Consider the following 21,929-nt stretch of genomic DNA (forward strand, 5'->3'; position numbering starts at 1 on the left):
TTTTGTGTGAACCTAGACCGAAAAACAAGGAGTGATTGAGCAAGAGAGAGAGGAAAAAGAAATATTATATATATTTTTTTTTAAAAAAAAAGGCAACATTTTGTGAGCAGTGATAAGATACCATTGGCTTTTCACTGTAACGAAATCATGGTTTAGATAACCGGATGCATAATCTGTTGGAGAAGGGTTTACCTCGATATAAGGATTTTAGAGAAGCTGTTGGAGATGCTCTAACGATGTCAGGGAAATAATCTAGCAAACTCCGATCCTAATCTCCTAAATGAAAACTTAGCCTCAACAAGACACATCAGTCACCAAACTTAATGGCTAAATTTTTATGATGCTGCCATGCAAAATACGTGTTGCTGGTGTTTTGTGTCTACATCTCTATTTGAGCAACTTTGGGCTATATTGTTTGGGTCCCCTATGCAACTTCCTTCAAAGATGAGAGTCATAGGAGCTGAAATCTTGCTGATTCATGAACCCACCTCCTCTTCACCTGAGCAAACCCTTTCATTCCACTACATATTGAGATTTGACAATAACAATTTGAACCCGATATCTAAATGTTTTGAGATAAAGTTACCATTTACAATGCAAGTTGTTTGTTGGAATCTTGATAAAGAGCTTTACTATCTACCTTAGGAGATCATAAAGTATGAAAAAAAGTTCTAGTGTTTAATAGAGACAATAGCCAAATGACACCTCACAATGTTTTTGTGTGATATGTCTAATTGAACGAGCTTCTTGTAATAACCAAACAAGCCAATAAAGGCACTGCAGAAATGGTAGGTTTTAAAGAAAATGAGTAAAATTCAGGGTAATGTAGAAGAAACTTACTTCAGTCCCTCACTGTGCTCCAGTTTACGACTTCCTTTAATTGCAGAGCTTTCGTTTTGTGTTTCATACAGGAGACTAGCATCGTTGGGGACCTTCAGATTCCACTTATGGACGGATGCAACCAAAACCTGGCAAATTCTTTTTAGAGCGCTTCCCCCTGGCTTTTGAAATCTATAGAAGGGAGTTCCTGAAAAGAAACTTGCAATAGCAATGGCCATACATGCTGCAGGCATGCCAAACCCTATACCCCAACCAGCATTGTCATGAACCCACACCAGAAAACTACTTGCCACAAGAGAGCCTAAGTTGTTAGAAAAGTAAAACCAGTTGAAGAAGGGTCCCTTCTTTGCCTTTTCCTTGGGGTCGGTATCATCAAATTGATCAGGTCCAAATGGCCAAATACAGGGTTTGACTCCTCCAGTCCCTAGTGCAATAAGATTGAGTCCAATGAAGAATACTGCATACTGAGGTGGAGAAGCTGAAGGGCATATAGAACCCACACAATCCACAGGCTTCAATGCAGAAACTGATGCTGAAATTGTCAAAGTACACATCCCCTATGCAAGACAAAAATCATCCAGCATTTCAACAATATACATATATAATCAATCAATGCAGATGGCTGGTACAAAATATGGCAGGCAAAAACTCACCATAGAAATGGTGAATTTAATTAGTATCCCCTCAACAAATGATGCCCAATTCATCAAATACTTAATTGAAATCTCGATACCATATTAAATAACTATTTATCTAAAAACTTTACTTAAGCTAACAAAAATGGGAGAATTTAATCATTTAACAAATATACTACCACAACCAAACTATTTGGAAGGGTTAAGGTAGAGACAGCGGACTTCCCTTAAACCCTAACAGTATGAAGTTTTGATCTTAAAGGCATCATCAAAATATGAAAACCATCTGCTCCTAAACAATAATATAGGGTTCTGGAATCTTTATACTTTTGTCCCTTATAAGTAACCTAACTGAAAAGGAAGATAGTTATTTTAAGGGAAGCCTGCCTCTTCCAAAAAATAGGAAATGATAGTTCATCTTATACTTACTAATAAGTAAATTGTGGAGAACACACCAATAGTCCAATATCTCCCTAAGAAAGTATCGGCAATAACACCACCAAGGACGGGTGTAAAACAGCAAGGGCCTTGCCAATTTTGTTTACATTTCTTGCAGCAGAAACATTTGCTTCGTGTAGTCTGTTGGTAAGGTAATTAACAAGATTACTAGCAATCCCAAAGAATGCCAAACGTTCACAGCATCCAAAACCTGCACTTAATATTGCAAACGGTCAAAAAAAAAAAAAAAACTAATTAAGTTAAGATATGCATGAGAGCACTCAGCACTGTAAAAAACAATTGGTCACCTAGAACAAAGGAGCATGCTTTCCACAGTCCAGTATTCCTTTTTAGAACAGGCTTTCCTTTAAAGTCAACTGAGCCATCTCCTGTGTAGAGTCCATTGCCTTCATTCTGTGAATATAATACAGTAAAACATCATATTAGGTAAGCTAACAGAACATACTATTCCCATTATCAATTCATAAGTAAAAAACAGGAAATTGAAAACACAATTTTAACAAAGAAAACCCTTGATGAGACAAAGTAACTTGAATACAATTCTTAAGAAGGATGTTTTCCTTTATAGGACCAAAAAAGTTAGAAGTTGGAAAATAACTTGTTTAGAGAAGTGGGAAAATGAAAGAAACATTTTAAGAGAAGCACAAGGACGCCAATCATTCATAACAGTAGTGGCTGAAGTGGACAAGTTCAATAATATTCTTACTTAAAGGTAACAAGACTTAAACAAGATTCTTGATTGGAGCAGTTAAAACTAAATTTGTTTCATAGAAATGACTCTGCATTTAAGTTAAGAAAAAAATAACTTTTCTCACCCAATAGAAAAATAGGATGCCTTAATCCGAGCAGAATCTTGAGTTCAAATAATTAACAAGTAAATAAATTTGCTCTTACATGCATGTTCCAAAGACACGGAAATGAGAATTACACAGAACTCTGTTTATAACTAACTAGAAAAAGAAAATGACAAATACAAAGACAAAGATACACCAACACTCTATCAACTTCAAATAATTAATAGACTCCCATTACCCTTGAAAAGTTAAGCCAGTACAGTAGAGAAAAGATGGAAAATTTCCTCTGCCTAATACCCTATGAATAGAACCTCGAAAACCCTGTGTTTGCATTCAGACTGTAACAATAAAATCCTAATATTTGGTATAGATGAATACATAGTTCTTGAGGCTCATGAAAAATATTGTATATATGCTAACAAGTCTTTTTCTTCCTTTTCTGCAAAATTAAGGTATCATCAAAACATTATATCCAATTCTACCTATGAGAGAGAGGAAGCACTAGTTGAGATGGTAGCAACTCTTAACCTGAATATGACCATTTTCCGAGAGCGATGTCCCTTCCTCTATAGAAGACATCCTTAATTGTTTCTCCTCAACTCCTTGTACTTAGAACTCAAAGAAAAAGAAGTAGACTTACCCAAGAACTAAAAAAAGGTATATATATATATATATATATATACTCTTACAATGCTTATATATATATGTATATATAAGCATTGTAAGAGGCAGAACTACTTGATGATCATGAATGACTTAAGCATGCACCCAGAAATGTATGTATATAGATAGGTATTATTCAGTTCAATGAGAAAAATATTGGTTGGTTTGGCCTAACGTGCAGGAGTTACATATGAAGAGACCTCGGACCATTTCTTCCTCCTCAGGCTGCAAGCAACCCTTGTTCACGTTTGATATTCAACTTACAACATACATTATTTCAAAAGTTATATTCAGAATCTGGAAACAAATAAGGGAGATGGTATCTAAAAATAAGGTAGGATACAGGAACAAGAAAGTTTGGAAGCCATGGGCAGTGGGAAAGGCTAAAAACAAGAGGAGGAAGAGGTTGGATACAACACTAAAATACATTCTCAATATATATATATATATATAATTTCAGGCGATTGACCGCGTTATTTCTTCATATTTATTTATTGAATCATCTCATTTTTTATGAAACAAACGAAATGAGTGTCAACTTCTTCAACTTGATGCCCACAAACAAACCAGAGAATATATATATATATATATATATATATATATATATATATATGGAATAGAAATACACAATTAAAAACAAAATAACCCACGAATTCTTGGGGAACAAAAGATAACTTGTACATGAATCAAATTGATGTCATGTATGATGTATATATGGAACATATTGAATTTAAAAAATGCTAGACTTACAAACAAATTTTACTAAAGAACTTTTACAAATTGATGTAGCAACTTTTACAAATTGATGTAGCAACTTTTACAAATTGATGTAGCACAATATGATTGGATTTCTCAAAATTTGAATTTATTTCATATCCAATCATGTTGTGCCACATTAGTTTATAAAATTTATTTGTAAGCTTAGCATTCCTCTTATTTGTTTATTTGTTTATTTACTTTAAAACCAAATATAGTGATATGCAGACTAGCAGAGGAGCCACAGCGCTGATTTTTTTTTTTTTTAATTTTTTTTTCCCATCCCAAAATAAAAATTCTTTTTACCTGCCCATTACCCGAGATATGGCACCCCCAATATTATTAGTACTATCATTACTTCCCAACACAGTTTCTACCTTGTTGTCTTCAATAAGGTTGTCAAGCAAAGTGGGGTTGAGGATCTTTTGTCCCATATCGTGTCTAGACGCCACCATCATCACCAAGAAAAGTAACTCCTCCTCTTTGACTTTCAATTGCTATTGTGTTAGATTTTTGTTATAGTTTCATTCTTTTAGTTTTAGTTTTAAATTTTTCGATTTACTTTAACAGTTTCTTGAGGTTGTATGGTGCACTAGGCATGGGGTAATAACGATCGAACTTGATCATGCAACTGCCAAATTAGGTCTTGATCTGATTATTAATTCTCACACATTTATATTTTCTATTTGTAATTTTTTTGTTGTTTTCGTTTAATTATCTTTTGTTTGGTTGCCTAGAAAATTGAATAAAAGTTAGTAGACCTATATAGAATTAAGCTGATCATTAAATTCTTAGTGGAAATATTTTGAACACAAATAAATACAAGCCGGAACCAGAAACGAAATTCTGAGTGCGGAGAGAGTAAATTAGGTACATTATATACAGACCAATTGTTTGTTAATAATTTGGAGAAATGACGTCTTCTTGGAGAATCCTTAGGAAGCCTTCTTTTGTTTGTACTTTTTGGCACAGCCAACATAGAACAAGAGATTTATGAAGCTGAGGCCGGCTAAAAGCCAGAAAAAATAATCAAGATGACCCTCATTCAGGTTATCTGGGATCCATCCGGTGCTCCCCCCCTGTGTTGTGAGGTAAGTTACTATTGTCAGAATCAAAGAGCTCAGGTAGTTTCCCAATGCAGTTGTCAAAAGCGATAAGGCGCTGCACAAACTCCTCATGGCATCTGGGGATTGGTCATAGAAGAACTCAAGCTGCCCTATAAATGTAAATACCTCTGCAGCTCCCAGCAAGAAATACTGGGGTATTTGCCATAATATACTGATTGGTACAGCTACATCTTCATCCACCAAACCTAGCTCTCTCGCAAGCCGCAGCCGATTTATCTCTACCAAAGCAGCTGCTGACATGCATAGCACAGAAATAAAAAGCCCGATCCCCATCCGCTGCAACTCCGAGAAGCCCCTCTCTTTGCCAGTAAATTTCCTTGCAATTGGGACAATTATCCTATCATATATAGGAACCCAGAAAATAACACTGATCACATCAAAGGATGACAGGGAGGCTGGAGGAATGGTGAAAGAACCAATACTTGTGTCCATCATCATCCCTTGTTCAACAAACAATGTAGACATTTGGGCATAAACAGCAGAAAACACTATTCCAGTGGCCCAGATTGGGAACATGCGGATCAAAATCTTAAATTCTTCCACCTGTGTTACAGTGCAAAGCCTCCATGGATTGGAGAAGTCTCCACTTTTAATATCGGTGTCTGACAGTACAGCAGCTTTATCAAGGCACCTGCAGTGAAAACAAAAGTGTACTGAAAATTTTCTTTTTCTGGGCAGAATTTGTCTTGCAGTTGACAAATTCAGGAAAGCATGCAACAATTTTGACGCAAGTACATAAAGTGAAATGACCTCATGTTGTCGCTACAAGAGATTAATATTTTCATCTAAAGAAGCATGAGTCTAGAAGATGTCAAAATTTTAAGACAGATCAGGGCATAATCTTTCTTCCAATTACATTTATTTGCAAATGAGACTTCACTATACATTCCAAATCATTGCAGATTTTCTTAACCATGCATACGCCATCTTGTCTTTCCTCAGAAACGGTATGGGACATAAACAACAGGACATTAGTCGAGCTCTACAAAGAAAATGCAACAAAAATCTAGGAGAACAAAGAAATAAGAAACAGACAAACTATACACCCAGTAACATCTCCCATATGAAATCCAATAATACCTCCCAAGCAGAGAAAACATATAAAAAAAGTCTTTCATTTAATAATATGCATGCAATACATGAAAAAAGGTTTTCCAGTAGTTTACTCTCTGATAAAATGAAATAAAACCTAGAAAAGAAAACTTTGATAAGATTCCTAGCACATAACCACAACAATAAGGGTAAAAAGTAACAGAATATAAAAATACTAACAAGAACAGCTCTTATGAAGAAGAAAAAAAAAATTGTTTTCACATCACATGCTTACTCAACCATGAGAGCGTATTTAGCTTCTTCCATGAAACAAAATTTCTTTCATCATGCTCCCTAATGCACCTAAAATAATCCCACAAGTTTTCGTTGAGCTGAAAAGAGTAACCCATACAAAGATAAATGACTAGACACTCACCCTTTACCAGGTGAGCAAAGACCCAGGGGCCTTCATTCCTATTCATTATTCTGAATTCAGTGATACCAATTCGACAATACTAAAATTCGGTGCAAGTGTTTAAAAAAAAGAGGGTCTCATTTCATCGGTATCCAAAACACGCACTAATGTGTGTGCTGCATTTATGTATACATGTGAGCAAACTAGTTCAGCAATGATAAAAGAATACCAATCAGGGCTTGGAAACAATTTTCAGAACTGAAGAAAGTGTTCAAATTCAGGATAAAGTAAAAGAGAGATTACTTTAATTCATCAGTATGCTCCAGTTTCCGACTTCCTTCAATGGCAGAGATTTTGTCTTGTGTTTCATACAAGAGATTACTCTCTGTAGGGACCACCATATTCCTCTTACGGAATGATGCAACCAAAACCTGCCACATTCGTGTAACAGGGCTTCCCCCTGGTTTCTGAAATCTATAGAGGGGAGTGCCTGAAAAGAAACTTGCAATAGCAATGCCCATAAAAACTGCAGGAATGCCAAATCCTAGACCCCACCCAGCATTGTCTTGAATCCAAACCACGAAACTGCTTGATATAAGAGCACCAATATTGATAGAAAAATAAAACCAGTTGAAGAAGGATCCCTTCTTTACCCTTTCCCTTGTATCAGTATCATCAAACTGATCGGCACCAAATGACGAGACACAGGGTTTGATCCCACCAGTTCCCAAAGCAATCAGATAGAGCCCAAGAAAGAAGACTCCATACTGAGCTGGAGTAGCTGACGGGCATTCAGAACCCACACATTCAGCAGGCTTAAAGGCAGGAACAGATGCTGAAAGTGTCAATGTACACATTCCCTGTGCAAAAATTGATGACTTTATGTGTTACAACATTTCAAGTACATAAATAAATTATAAGTGGATAAACATTGAGAGCACGTCTAGAGAAGGAAAAGCAATTGTACGCTGGATGGCATCCTTCATTAAAACCTCATTACTGAGCATTCCATGCATCAAAAAGGAGAATGGTGGATGCCTTCTGGTGGCATCATAGTATCAAGGTTCAAAAGTTAATCACATTGTAATGGAGTAATGCCTTTCTGGTTAGAGGTATGCTCTTGAGTGAAAAGAAGCACCATGTAGGGAAGAAATTCAGCTCAGAATGCACCAAACTGGTAATTTAAATTTTTTTAGATAATCAGTGCTCAAATTCTTCTCTTTCATGTCCTTCACCTTCCTTCAATTACTACAATTAATTAAATAAGACATTTTTCATCATACCGCGTTTAGTAACATACTTCATAATGCTTACTTATTCTGATTCAATCCTAACACTCATTGATCCCTTATTCAAGTAAGATAGTGCCAGGACTATACTTACAAATTCATCAAAACTTAGGACATATACGCTAGAATAAGTTCACAATTGTATTTAAAGTTACTGCTTGATCCCTCCTTGAGTAAAGAATTACCTATGACATAGGACACGATTTACACAGCAGAATGCAAAGGTGATATATCAGTAACTCCTCAATTCTTATTTTACCCAAACTATATTGTTTTTTTCTAATCTCTATGAATTGGAGTGTTATAACATTCTCAAACAACCAAACTACGCTCTTCAAAACTAGAAAATGAGAACTGCACTTCCAATACTGATGAGAATTAAACAAGTATTATATCTTCTTTTTTCTTTTTTCTTTTTTGTTTTTTTGTATGGAGTATTATATCTTGATTACTTATCAAAAAATAATAATAATAATAATAATTAAGCAAGTATGCAAGACCTGAGAACATCATGTATAATGAATGATGAAAAGACAGGATGAAAAAGAAATGAAAACCAAAGGCTTGCTCTGGTTTGAAGAACATGAATATGTGAGGTCATGTGGCCCAGCAATGAAATACTTAAAAGAGTGAAACAAAGGATAAATATACTAACAATGAAGTAAATTGTGGAGAAAGCAGCAATTGTCCAATATCTTCCCCAGTAGGAATCTGCTATGACAGCTCCAATGAGGGGTGTAAGATAACAAGTCCCTTGCCAAGTGGTAACGTTTCTTGCAGCAGAGGCATTTCCTTCATGTAATTTGGTGGTAAGATAAGTAACAAGATTAGTAGCAATCCCATAGTAGGCGAGACGTTCACAACCTTCAGTACCTGTATTCAATGTAAAATACAAATGTCAGAAACAAAATGAATTAGATTAAACATGACCACTAGAGTAATGTCAAGAACAATAAGTCACCTAGAATGAAGGGGCAGGCTCTCCAATTTCCAGTATTCTGCTTCAGAACAGGCTTTCCATGAAAGTCAACTGAGCCATCCCCTGTGTATTGGCTGCTGCTTTCATTCTGAAGATAGAATTAAAAAGGTCAGTCATGGACAGAGTAATAGAAGCTCTGAATCCTTTATACAAGACAAATAAAAATTCTTTGTGAAAGAAAGCCTCAATAAGACAAGGGCATATTTTAATGAAAATGAAGGATTGAGAATCATCAGATCATTCAATCAAGGGTAACCTCCTAGAACTTATCAATTTGGTACTCACGATTTGGTAAAAGGGCATCCTTTTCTTCTATTTTCAAGAAAGATTAGTTTTGGTCAGTTTACTAGTAAGTTCAATTCAAATAGTAATTAATCCCTAGAGTCACACGTTAGGATGCTATCATTCCTATTGTTGGTTATCTAAAGCAAGTTCCCGGTCTCAGTATATTGTATAGGCAAAATGGTCACTTTAGGGTGGAAGGTTTAAACGATGCAGATTGCACAGTTTCACCTTCAAAAATATGATAATATCTTACATTTCTCTAACTTCTCTAATTTTGTGCATTTTTGTTCTTCTTTTAATCATTAATGGAAGTTATCTCTTGTATACATCATGTGCATTAGGGTTGTACTCCTTTACGCTTTTTAATGACATGAATTATTTGGAAGAAAAAAAAAAAATTGATCACGTGGAAGAGTAAGAAACAATCAGTGGTAAAGTGATCTAATGCAGAAGCCAAGCATAGAACAATGGCTCATACTGCTAGTAAGCAAATATGGTTACAACATTTTCTTTAAAAATTTGGTTTTTCAGGTCCTACCCATTATTTTGTGATAATTAGGTTGCACTAAATATTACTCCTGATTCAATATTTCATGAAATGACTAAATATATGGAGGTTGATTGTCATTTCATTTAAAATAAGATTCTGAACAGTGAAGTCTGGAAACCAACTTGCTAATATGTATACAAAATCCTTAATCAAACATTCTGAAGGGAACCCTTAACTATTAAGGGATTAATAGAACGAATCACACCTTCACCACTAAACTATACCCGCTGCAATGTGATTAAGCCGGTCGTGACCAAGCAACCACCGGTTTTGCTTGGTGGGCCGGGAATGCCCGGCTTATCAATATATCCAATAAATTATTAGGAGCTCGTGCAGCCCATGCCAGATTAATCGTATTTTGGGCCAGAGCAATGAATTATTTGATCATTCAATGGATCAAGCAAGGTGTTGATCATTCAATGTATTCGATTAGTTTATTTGTTTCAAGTTGGACTTATATGATATATATGCTCCAACTTGAGGGAAAGCATTAGAAAGAGTATTGTTGTAATAAAGGGAAAAAGGGTATTTATGTCATCTATTTTGGCCGATTGGGTGATTTTCCTTGCGAGAGATTTTCCATGGAGCTTCTTAGGGTGATTTTCGGTGAAATAATGTATCTGATATTCGGTGATACAAACTCTTCCCTTGTTGGGTGATTGCTGTTTATGGCCAAATGGGTGATTTTCAATGATACAATATATTCATTCATCTATAACCTCATCTCTAGGTCTCTCTCTCTCTCTCTCTCCCCTCCAAAGTTTATAGCTTTTGTTTGGTGATAATGGAGGATGAGAGAATTGAAGTGGCCTTTGGTTGGTGATAATGGAAGATGATCACGATGATCATGATGAGGCCTATGAAGCTGATTGCCGAGACGAAGCAAGTGTCTGATAGATATCTGTTGTAATTGGGGTATTGAGAATGGGGTTTCAGTGTAGCTTTGTGCTTGTTCTCTGTTTCTGCAGTATTCTATTATGCTTTCTTTTGGTTTGTAAAAGTAGATTGGGGTATTGATAGGTGGGGGAGATACTTGTATAGTTGTTTGTGTTACTTTGGAAGAACCAAAGTGTGTTTGTATTTGAGATTGTTGAGTTATGTCGCTGGTGGATGGTGTTCATTTGGTGTGGTTTTAGGTGGAGATGGGTTTGTAACAACAATGAATAAAAAATTTAAAAACGATTATTTTAATATAGATAAACGTGATAGAGATAAGATTTAGAGTGAAATAGGTTGAGTTGGAATTCATTAGGATTAGATTATTTAAATTAGGATTAGTTTATTTGAAATTAAGGTTATATTATTTGAAATTAGTTTTAAGGATTAATGAGTTCTTATCAATTTAGGTGCCATCTTATTGTATTTCTATTTAAAAACTATTTGGTTGTTAATGAGAAATCAGAGAAAATATTAGTGAATTTGTGATATTCTCCTGCCCTAAGTGGAGGTTTGTGGTCTGTCCTACCTGAAATGAACTATCTTTATTTCCCTCAAATCTCATCCTCAGTCTCAACCCATCCTCGGGTACCCATCAAAACGGTTGGACACAGGCTTTAAAAACTTGTTAGCTAAACTAGAAAAAATAGGCTTTGATGAGCCATTTTGCATAAACATATACATAAGCCAATAAGTCATTGGGAATGCTCTAAACGTGTTCAAGAACTTGGGAGGTTTGGGCTTCCTCAAAAAGTCAGTTTAATAGATTCTTCAAGACGCTTTCGTTCAATTTACAATCACTACCATTTTCATTTCTTCAACCTTTTTTCTGTGAAACATTTGTTCAAATACCCAGCGTGCAACATTAGGCTGCAGCAAGAACGCCTGGGTCAACCAGACCTATTCCAAAGACAACCAGATCACTTGAGAGGTCCACAATTCACTTTGGAAAAAAAGCAATCTCCAAAACATATTTATCCTTCTATAATGTGAGGAATTCCATAACTCCTCCTTGTTCATACAAAAAGACCCAGAATTGCAAGTGAATAGTCAACAAAAGATACATATTCAGCATCCAAGATACACAATCAGTCAGATATGGAAAGAGCTATCAGAGACACAGAGATAGAAACAAAACCTGTAAAAGACCATCTTCCAAGAGCGATCTCCCGTCCTGCGAACCCATCTCTCTCTATCTCTCGCTTCTGCCTAAGATTCCAAACGATAAAGGGAAGAACCTCAAGGAACCAAGATACTTACAAACACGGCATGGGCCGATGAAACTCTTTTGTCTGTGTAGGGTGACGTATAAAGGACGCGACTCGCGAGGATTTCTCGAAAACCTAACCCGGTCAAGAAGAATGGTAGGTTGCGCCAATAGTTGGAATTTGTGCTCGTATTTTTTCGGAAATTGACCCATATCTCCAGCAATATTAGATACTTAAACTATGGGTGAAAAAGCGGTTGAAATTAGTGATTTAGGCTAAAATTGCTGATTGTAATTACTTTGGCCGTCGCGGGTGTCTAAATTTTACTAACCGCCTCCGCGGTTAACTACACCTAATAATTGCTTTTTTTGGCCTTTTATTGGGCTATTTTTTGGCTGATTTTGGATCGGGTTTGTGCTCACTTTAAACCTTTTTTGCTCACCTTAAACAATTTCTTTTTCTATTTTTTCATGGCCATTTTAGCATTAAAAATTACTATATACCAAAATCTTTATTCGTCACCTTCTACGAATATACACAACATATAATACAAATAAAATTACAACAATTCTTGTAAATCATCACTTCACTTGTAGTTTTATACACAACATACAAATATATATATATATATATATATATATATATATATATATATATATATATTAAAAAAAGCGGTTAGCGGTTCTAAATTTTCACCCCTAACTTAAACTATAGAAAACACACATTTTTTTATGGAAAAAATATAAAGAAGCCCCCAAAACTACCCGTTGTTTGCAATGTAGCTTCATAATGTTCAAAAGGTACCAAAGTAGCCCCGCCTTATTTTTTTATATTCCTATAATACTCCTATTCTTTTAACAAATAAAATAATTAAATAATTGTAAAAAAAACCAAAAAATTAGTGAGAAAAAAAGAAAAAATTGGCGAATCAATACAAAATAAAATAAAAAATAAAAAAATAAAAGTTTTTTGGAATAAACAAATAATTAGTTACTATAATAGGCCTAAATTACAAATTGCTTCATGTCGTATTAAAGTAAAATCAATAGGCAAATAAAACAAATTTTTAACAGAATTTGACTCTAGTGACGAAATTGTTTTTTTTTTTTGAATATCTCAAGAACCGTACCTTTGATTTTATTTTAATACGACATGAATAGTTACTGTACTTAGTCCAAATTATTTTATTTATTCCAAAAAAACTTTTTTTTTTTTTTTTGTATTTTAAAAAAAAATTGTTTTTTTTTTTTACAATTATTTTCTTTGTTAAAAGAGTAGGGGTATTATAGGAATATAAAAAATAAGTGGCCTTTTTGATACATTTTGGTAGTTTGGGAGCTACTTTAGTACATTTTGAACATCGAGAGGCTATATTGCAAACGACTGATAGTTTAGGGGGCTTTTTTATATTTTTCTCTTTTTTTTATTTTATCTATTATCTAAAATTTTTTTTCTATTTTTTTTTTTTTTTTGGAAAAATGTTAGAATCTAATAAAAACTTCATATTTTGCCCATAAAAGTCAATGTGGCAAGATGCCATATCACATTTTTTATAAAGGAAAAAATACAAAATAAAAAGAAGATGATGTGGCATCTTGCCACACTTTTATGGGCAAAATATGGAGTTTTTATTAGATTCTAGCATATATTTTTTTTTTTAATTTTTTTTTTTTATTTAATTGTTGAGGGATAGAGGGAGAGAAAATTGAAAAGGAAAAGAATAAATTAAAATATATATATATATATATATATATATATATATTCGTGTGCAACTTGAAAGTTAAGTAGTTAACTACGGCAAAAAAAAAAAATTCTTTTAAACATTTGAGTAAAATGGATAATTGGGTAGGATTGGTTATAAACCATTTTATTATAATTGTAGTCTATTTTTTATTAGTAGGTTAGTTTGGTAGTTAGGCAGAGAAAATGGAAGGTTGGAGACAAAAGGAGGAGGGAGAGTGGGCGGAAGAAAATGGAAGGTTAAAAAACAATTAAAAAAATAATACTTAAAAGAAAGTCGAGAGTGAAATAGATAATCTATTAGAGTTTATATTGAAAACTTAATAGCTAAAATAAAAATTTTTTTTAAAAAAAATTGTATATTTTGAGTTGCTAAAATAACTATATTGTTGAAGATGCTTTTTGTATTTATACGATAGGTTAGGGATACTCAATTAAAATTTATTTAACTATTAAGGGTAGGGTTCAATGGCACAAGAAAGTTTCCAAGTAGTTAGGGCATGTACTAGGGCGTGGATTCGAATCTCCGCAATGGAGAATCCCTACATATGCCTGATTAGTATTAGTCACCTTGGATTTTTATTGATGTTCTAGTAGGGTTGGGACTTGGGTCACACTATGGCTCAGTCGGACTTGAGGAAGCGCCTACAGTTCCCACCATGTAGGCTTGTGCAGCTCCCTACGGGTATGTGCTACTATAGTCACACTCAGATATAATAGCCACAATTGATCTCCCTGGCCTACCCTTTTATCAGGAAAAAAAAAAATTATTTAAATTATTTTTTCCATTAATGAATAAAAATCAATTTTTATTGTGATTCCACAAATAAGTCATTATTTAGAATAAATTACCAAACGCATTTAATGTGTCTAATTAAATTGTATGTGGTATATGGGACACACTTTAAAATTAAGATACTTCTAACACTCTCCCGCATAGCTCTTAGGTGTCATGCCCCGTTTTGAGGAATAAGGGGAACGTCAACTTAGGCATTTCAATGCTAAAGAGAAAATTAGCATTCATACATACATTTTTAGGAGACAATCAACACGTAGCATAAATACAAAGTTTCCTATATTTAGTCAGTATAATAAAAGGTCGAGGGCTCAAAAAACATTGTACAATGCTATGTCAAAAGTAACTTTGGGTCCATAAGGACAAAAACTTCTAAGTATGAATGAAGATAAATAAGTCATAAAAATTTCTAACTTTTTCTTAAAAGTTTAATATTGAATTTGTGTCGGCACTTTTGATGGTGTGTTTACTTAATTATCAAAGTCGATGTTTGGAGGTAACCTTGTTTTCTACCTAAATTTAATCACAAAGTCAGGTGTAAAAAATATTCAGACTTTTACAGAAAAAAGAGTCATGATGCCCATAATTGAAAATTAGCAAGAGGCACCTACTAATAAATCCTATAGTAGTGCGAATTATTAAAAGAGTGAGTAATATCCCTAGACTCTCACGTATGAGTAACCCTAAAATCTAGTATTTAGTTATTGAAGCAATGACCAATAGTTAACAAAAGGAAACCAATACAAAATAATGCAACCCTGTAACTTCCAATGTTCATAACATGGTCCAAATATAGATTTAGACAGAGAAACTACAAAATAATGAGCTACTTTGTAGTATAGCCTCCTATACAATCTTGTTGCTCTAAATTTTGAGTAATTTGATGCTAATAAATGTTGTAAAAAGCTAAAGGCAACATCCATTGCAGTGATGAAGATAAGGTCAATAGACATGACAATGATTTTCCACTCTATAATTAATTTCTTTAATAATAAAAAGTGTAGGTCATTGTTTTGTTCACGGCAAGACAAGCTTAATTAAGGAGGGAGGCATATTACTCAGACCCATATTAGAAAAATAAAGTTACACTGTGTTGGTATAGTTTCCATGGACCCAAGGGCAAATCAAAGATTCTTTCTTGTTCGCTTTCCTTTGATCCTATAAACAGGAACACACATCAAAGGGATGCACCGGGTGATGGCTGACGATTCCTCCTCCGATACTTAAGTCAGTACTTGTGTAAACTTAATATAAAGCTTAGTATGGCGTTTAGTATGTTCCTGTCTCTTTGGAGATGAGGTCTTTTATAGTTGATTATGCTGGTGCAGCTATGATGACCAGGCGGAGAATCTGGGATCTGGGTGTAATGGTTGGAGGAGTTAATATTCATGTTCCCTATCTATTATAGTTGATATGAAACCATAACCGCCATTAATAGGATCCTGAGGATGGCGCAAAACCGTCGAGAGTTCTTTTAAGGGCAAAGTATAATCGTTTAGAGGATCTTGACATATGTGAGTTGTCCCTATAGTTGGAGCGCGTTTTGACTGTGACGGGCATATCTGGTCATTAAGTATAGAAGATTCGGTCTGGTGTATTCTCGGATTTGAGCAAGTGGCCCGAGCATTCAGGAGACAACGCTGTATCTATGGACTTCATATTGGACAGTGCCCACAAAGCCCGCATCAGCGTATTGGGTTTCCTGGGGACGCCGGATCCTTGGCCCATGGGTCTTAATGGTGGATTTATGTGTAACAGTTACCCTGAAATTCTTTTTGTCGAGAAGAGAATTCAAATCTTTGGCCTTTTTGTGCCCCCTTTCTCTTTTTTTTTTTTTTTTTTTTTTTTGAGGGCAGACCGTTCTGCTCGATTTCCTATAGCCGTTAACTTTGGCGTCTTAACCATTTATGGGATTTGACATCTGTTTGCCCTGAATATCCGGTGGTTGGTTACAATTGTTGATTTTTGTTTTTCTGTATAAATGCGACGTTGCTTGTCCACGTGTCCTTCTGGGTGTGGTCTGTATCTGAGCGCAAGAACTGGCAAGACAGGTGTCGGTCCGTGGGAGGTGCCTTTGGTCACGTCCTTTTGAAAGGAAAAGACGGCTTGAGTCTCTTCGGTTCAGGTGTGAGTATAGGCTCATGATGTTTGTGCATTAAATGCTCTGTTGCTTCACCCAAGGTTTCTCATTATAAAGGTTTTACTGTTGGTCTTCATCGCTCAAATCTCCAGAACTTCTAACTTTGTTCCACCGGAGTTTAGTGTGTTTCATGGCTTCTTCATCTGGGAGCTTGGCAGGGACTGACTCCTCTGCAGCTTTGGCTGTTTTTCCGTTTGGAGATGGAGGTTCCTCCCCTCGTTCACAAACATAATGATTCTGTTCTCGAGTTCCTCATAATTCTGACACAGAAGTTGCAGGACTGGGTCTGTTACTGGAGGCGCGTGAGCAAAGCTTGGCAAATTGTTCCAACCAGGTAGCGAGGTTGATGGCTGATATTGAGGTAAAGGACTATCAAATAGCCTGGAAAGATCGATAGCTGGAGTCGCGAGACAGTCGGATTGCAGATCTTGAGGCTTATATTGTCAGTGTTCATGAGACCAGGCAGAAGAAAGCCTCCGATTTTTATTTTGCCACCTGGTTGTTTCTGAAGGAATAGGAGAGGTGCAGGAGACTGCGGAGAAAAAATCAGCTATGGAAGGCCAGGGCTCTTGAAAAACATGGCCCACCAAGTGAAGGTCATCAAGAGTAGCCTTCGATATAAACGGCAATGGCCCTTCTCTGGCCATATATTTATTTTTTGTTCATCATATTCCTGGGTGCCCATCCAAGTGTGATTCTTTGTACAACGTCCTTTCGGACGTGGAGTACCAAATCGAGTTCGAGCACGCCTTTCTAGGAGGGTGTCGGTCTGTTCATGCTCTTTGTAATTGGTTGTAATGCTTGTAGGAGTTGTTCTTGAGTCCTTTTGTAATGAACTTGTAATGACAGTGTATTTTGAAATGAAAATATAAGTCTACATTTTCTCTTGTTGATTTGTTGAATGTTTGAATTCAGAGCTTGAATCTTGTTTTTGTTTTTGAAAAGTTTTCTCCCTTTCTTTTTTTTTTTTAAAGGGTTTTATCCCGCTTTTGTTTTTGTTTTTCGAAAGTTTTTTTTTTTTTTTTTTGAAGGGTTTTCTCCTTTGGACTCTCTTTCTTTTTTGCAATACAGGGAAAGCGTTACCAATCATCACTAGAGTGCGATCAAGCATGAACGTGTGTGGTGCCCTTTGGTAGTGTGCTCGATCGTCACTAGAGTGTGATTGAGCGTAAATAGGCTTGAGTGCAAGCACGGAGTATTGACCGCAGGTGCGCTCGCTCACTACACAATACAGGAGTGCGCTCGATCGTAGGTGAGGTGCGATCGAGCGTACTAGCACGAACTAACTTTCTCCGAAATTGCAGAAAAACAAAAGCAGCAAAACACTTTTTTATTTTTTATTTTTTATTAGATGAATGAAGATAACAAATAAGAATTAACAAAAATTGCAAAATGAAAAATTAAATTAAATCTACCTAAACTAGTAGAAAAACAAAAATCAATTTAAATTAAAAATCAATCTTCACAACAACAAACAACTCCCTAGCAACGGCGCCAGAATTTGATGTGCAAAATATATTCACTCGCAAGCACACAAGTCGTTTATAATAGAGTGTGTGCCAGTGCTAGGTCGAACCACAGGGAGTTATGTTTGCAAAAACCAATTTCTAATTTAAACTAAATTATGTTTTAACCTAGTACCGAAGTTCATGATTTTGTTGTGCAAAATAAAACATAAACTATTGAAAATGATTAAAACAATTGATAGAAAACACTAAGGTTTTTAGAATCCACCACACCAAATCAATACAACACACTTCTATGTTTTCGTTCATAAAATCCGAAGAGAGATAAAAATCCAAACATGTTCTATTATTTATAAACCCTATTGAAAGATTCAATGAATCCATCCATGTACAAATCACAATGAATATCCAACTTAAACCAAATCATCCAATGTATCCGTTTAATCAACAAATCACATTAGATATTGTTAAGTGCCAAAATATTCATATTTTAGCCCTTAACTTATATTTGTTAATTTCTTAGTTTTGTTAGTTTATGTCATTTTAGTTCTTTTATGTGCTTATTGTGTTTTTGTAGGCTTTTGGAAGAAAATGAAGCAACTTCGAAAGTATCAGGTTTAAAGAGCAATTTTGGGAAAAAATGGAGGCTCTGCTGGTACGATCGATCATAATGGCGCTACGATCGAGCGCACTACAAGTAAGGACCAGACGAAAGGCTTGCGCTAGGGCCCACAAGAAGCGGCCTCGATCGCATTTGCGATCGAGCGCCCAGCACAGATGATTGATCGCAGTCCTCCGATCAATCGCACAAGGGCTGCGATCGATCGCACAAGGGCTGCGATCGATCTCCCAAGGGATGAGATCGAGCGCACCCGTGCGTGAGGAGAAAACCAGTCACAGCCTTTTTGTGGAAAGTGCTTCTTTTAGGGTTTTGAAGCCTTCTGCGGACTAGGGCTCAAACCCTACATTTTTTAAGGTTTCTAGAGTATTCCTAAGGCCTATAAATAGACCCTGAAACCTTTAGAATAGACACACAATTTCCAAGGAGAAGAATTGGAGCTCTTCAAGTTCAAGTTTCGGGTTAGTTCTTTTCCTTTCTATTTTAATTTTAACATCAAACTCAGGTGTAACTAAATTACTTAGTAGGGCTAGATTGAAGCCCTAATTATGTTTATTTAATATTTCAATACTGGCGCCTTTGATCATGTTGTGATATTTAACTTGATTAATTCCTGTTTTCATGAATTCCTTATATGTGTTTGTCTGATCAACATATGCATGTGGTATGAACTAGTTAATTAAATCAATTTGGATGATCGAGTCCTGGGTTTAATAAGAGTAACAAAAGAAATCCATACCGGGTTCTTGGGTTAATCAACATGGGGAACTGGGAGTAGACATCCATGCCCTAGGCCTCGTGTGTTTGTCGATTTTCTCTTATTTATGCTTTCTTAAAGAACAACTTTGTAGACACCCATGCAATCCTTTAAGAAAGAAAAGAATTAAAGTAGTGTTGTTACAAATATCTACCTAATTAATAGGCAAATAATTGTATGTTTTACCCGCAAGTGCACTTGGTCAACATAGTAGTATATGATGCAAGTACGGGGTCATTCCCACGAGGATTGGTAAATTATGCTTAAAAGTAAATTCCTATGTAATTAAACATATAAAATTCAATTATCACGATTGAATTTAATATAATAAAATAAAAGAATAACTAAAACTAAAAAGGATTAGGGTTTTGATATCCACCACTAATCAGACTAATTAAGATAATGATGTACAAATTTGATTGTACTCGCAAGCGCACGAGTCGTGTGCAATATAGCGTGTGTGCAAGTGCGAGGTCGATCCACAGGGAATTGTGTTTGTGAAATTAATTTCTTCTAAATCAATTATATCTTAACCTAGTGCCGAATGATTTTGATTTTGAAAATAAACAAACATAAACTAAATAAAATAAAAATAATCAAAAGATAAACGACTAAGATTTTAGAATTCACCTCACCAAATTAAAGCATACATTCTCATGTTTTCATTCATGCATCCGACAAACAATTAAACTCAATATATGTTCTATTATTTTTTATAAACCAATTGAATCAATCGATGAATCCATCTCTATTACAAATCACAACGAATATCCAATTGAGATCAAATCATCCACTGTATCCGTAAATCACAATGGATATAAGTTTCAATCTAATCATTCGATGTATCCGTTGGATGAAATACAACGAATATCCAACATTTTCACGATTTATAAACAACAATCAATCACAATTCTGTTACACAATTGAATTGAAACGAACATACATTACATTAAACGACGGATTTGTAGGAACAAAACATAAAAATATAAAACTAATCAATGGTGAGGCTTCATCTTCAACCTTAGTTGAAGATTTAGCCTCACATGACAAAAGAAATCATAAAGAAACTAAATTACTTCATCAAAATTAAAAACTTACAAAAGAAATCGAGTTTCAAGCTACAAAAACTCAGAAAACACGAATTTTGACAAAGTAAGGCACCCCCGGCGCGTCTCCGTGCGTTTACAATGAAAAAGAATGATATTTATAGGCTAATTTTAGGGTTTTAGTGCTGCCAGGTTGGCCGAGTGCACTCGATCGCATTCTAGGTGCGATCGATCGCACTCGTGCAACTTGTCTTTTGTTGCGTACGGCACAAATGCGCTCGATCGTACTAAAAGTGCGCTCGAGCGCAATTGCAGTCAGAATTTAACCTACTCCTATGTAACATGACATTGTAGATCTTTGAGTTAGCTTTCTAATGACACAAAGATCGCTTCCATCGGAGCTATACAACTCAAGATATGGCCTTTTTAGTGGAAGTTGTCAGATGCGAATCGTCACTCGATCCAAATTTGCTACCAATGCTCCATGAAGTGTCTTAAGCCCCAGACTTAATGGAATGAGTTGTAAATTTCACCTTAAAGCCGCATTTTTCTCTTAACAACTCACAAATCACTAAAACACCAAAACTAACCAAAAACATCAGAAATTAACACAGCTAAGAGCTTAACAAACATAAGTTAAGGGGCCCAAATATATAATATTTGGCACTCATCAGATAACAATATGCCAATGCGCCAATTATACCGGTATATCTAATGTTTGCCAACCTAAGGGTATGGGTGTCTACTCCTTAAGCTATTAATTTTCCTAAGCAAAGAATTAGGCATGGGTATCTACTCTAATTCTTTTCTTTCTTAAATGATTTAGCATGGGTGTCTACTAACTTGTTCTTTAAGAAAGTATAAATCTGTTAAAATCGACAAACACACAAGGCCTAGGGCATGAGTGTCTACTCTCGGTTTCCCATGTTGATTAATCCAAGAATCCGGCGTGGATATCATTTGTTACTCTTATTAAACCCAGGACTTGGTCACCCAAATTGATTTAACTAACTAGTCTATACCACATGCATATGTTGGCTAGACAAACACATATGAGGAATACAAGATAACATGTATTAATCAAGTTAAATACACTAAAATATAATTGTAGCAAAGGCTCCAATATTGCAATCATAAATAGACATGATTAGGGCTTCAATCTAGCCCTAATTAAAAATATAAACTACATAATGAAAATAAAAGGTGGAAGAGAAGAAAACCCAAACTTCTTTTGATCTAGCCTTCAATTCCTTTCTAGAGCTTGTGCCTCTTTCTCCACATCTATTCCTAGAGGCTAAGAGGTCTATTTATGGGCTTTAGAAGTTCTTGTTACACTTGTAAACCTAGGAAATTCATAGGGTTTTATTCCTATTACAAGTGGGAGTTGGAAAACCCTA

At 35.3% G+C, this 21,929-nt stretch overlaps 1 protein-coding gene and 1 pseudogene across 1 annotated transcript; both read right to left on the reverse strand.

Moving 5' to 3' along the window:
- Nucleotides 1–836: 836 nt before the first annotated feature.
- Nucleotides 837–3,307, reverse strand: LOC132178096 (protein NRT1/ PTR FAMILY 8.3-like; annotated as a pseudogene).
- Nucleotides 3,308–4,909: 1,602 nt separating this feature from the next.
- On the reverse strand, nt 4,910–12,153 carry LOC132178624 (protein NRT1/ PTR FAMILY 8.3). Its single transcript, XM_059591088.2, has 5 exons — nt 11,899–12,153; nt 8,972–9,077; nt 8,666–8,883; nt 7,025–7,581; nt 4,910–5,905 (listed from the first exon to the last, which is right to left on the reverse strand). The coding sequence occupies exons 1-5, from the start codon at nt 11,944–11,946 to the stop codon at nt 5,083–5,085; spliced, it is 1,752 nt and encodes a 583-aa protein (XP_059447071.2). The 5' UTR covers nt 11,947–12,153; the 3' UTR covers nt 4,910–5,082.
- Nucleotides 12,154–21,929: the final 9,776 nt, after the last annotated feature.

Source organism: Corylus avellana, chromosome 4 (assembly GCF_965113065.1).
Source record: "Corylus avellana chromosome 4, dhCorAvel1.hap1.2, whole genome shotgun sequence".
Taxonomy (NCBI): Eukaryota; Viridiplantae; Streptophyta; class Magnoliopsida; order Fagales; family Betulaceae; genus Corylus; species Corylus avellana.

Coding starts and splice junctions, on each gene's coding strand:
- LOC132178624 (XM_059591088.2), bottom strand. CDS start 11,946: ATGGGTTCGCAGGACGGGAGATCGCTCTTGGAAGATGGTCTTTTACAG. Junction 9,078..11,898: donor TGGAAGATGGTCTTTTACAG/GTTTTGTTTCTA, acceptor TTCTATCTTCAG/AATGAAAGCAGCAGCCAATA. Junction 8,884..8,971: donor AGCCTGCCCCTTCATTCTAG/GTGACTTATTGT, acceptor CATTGAATACAG/GTACTGAAGGTTGTGAACGT.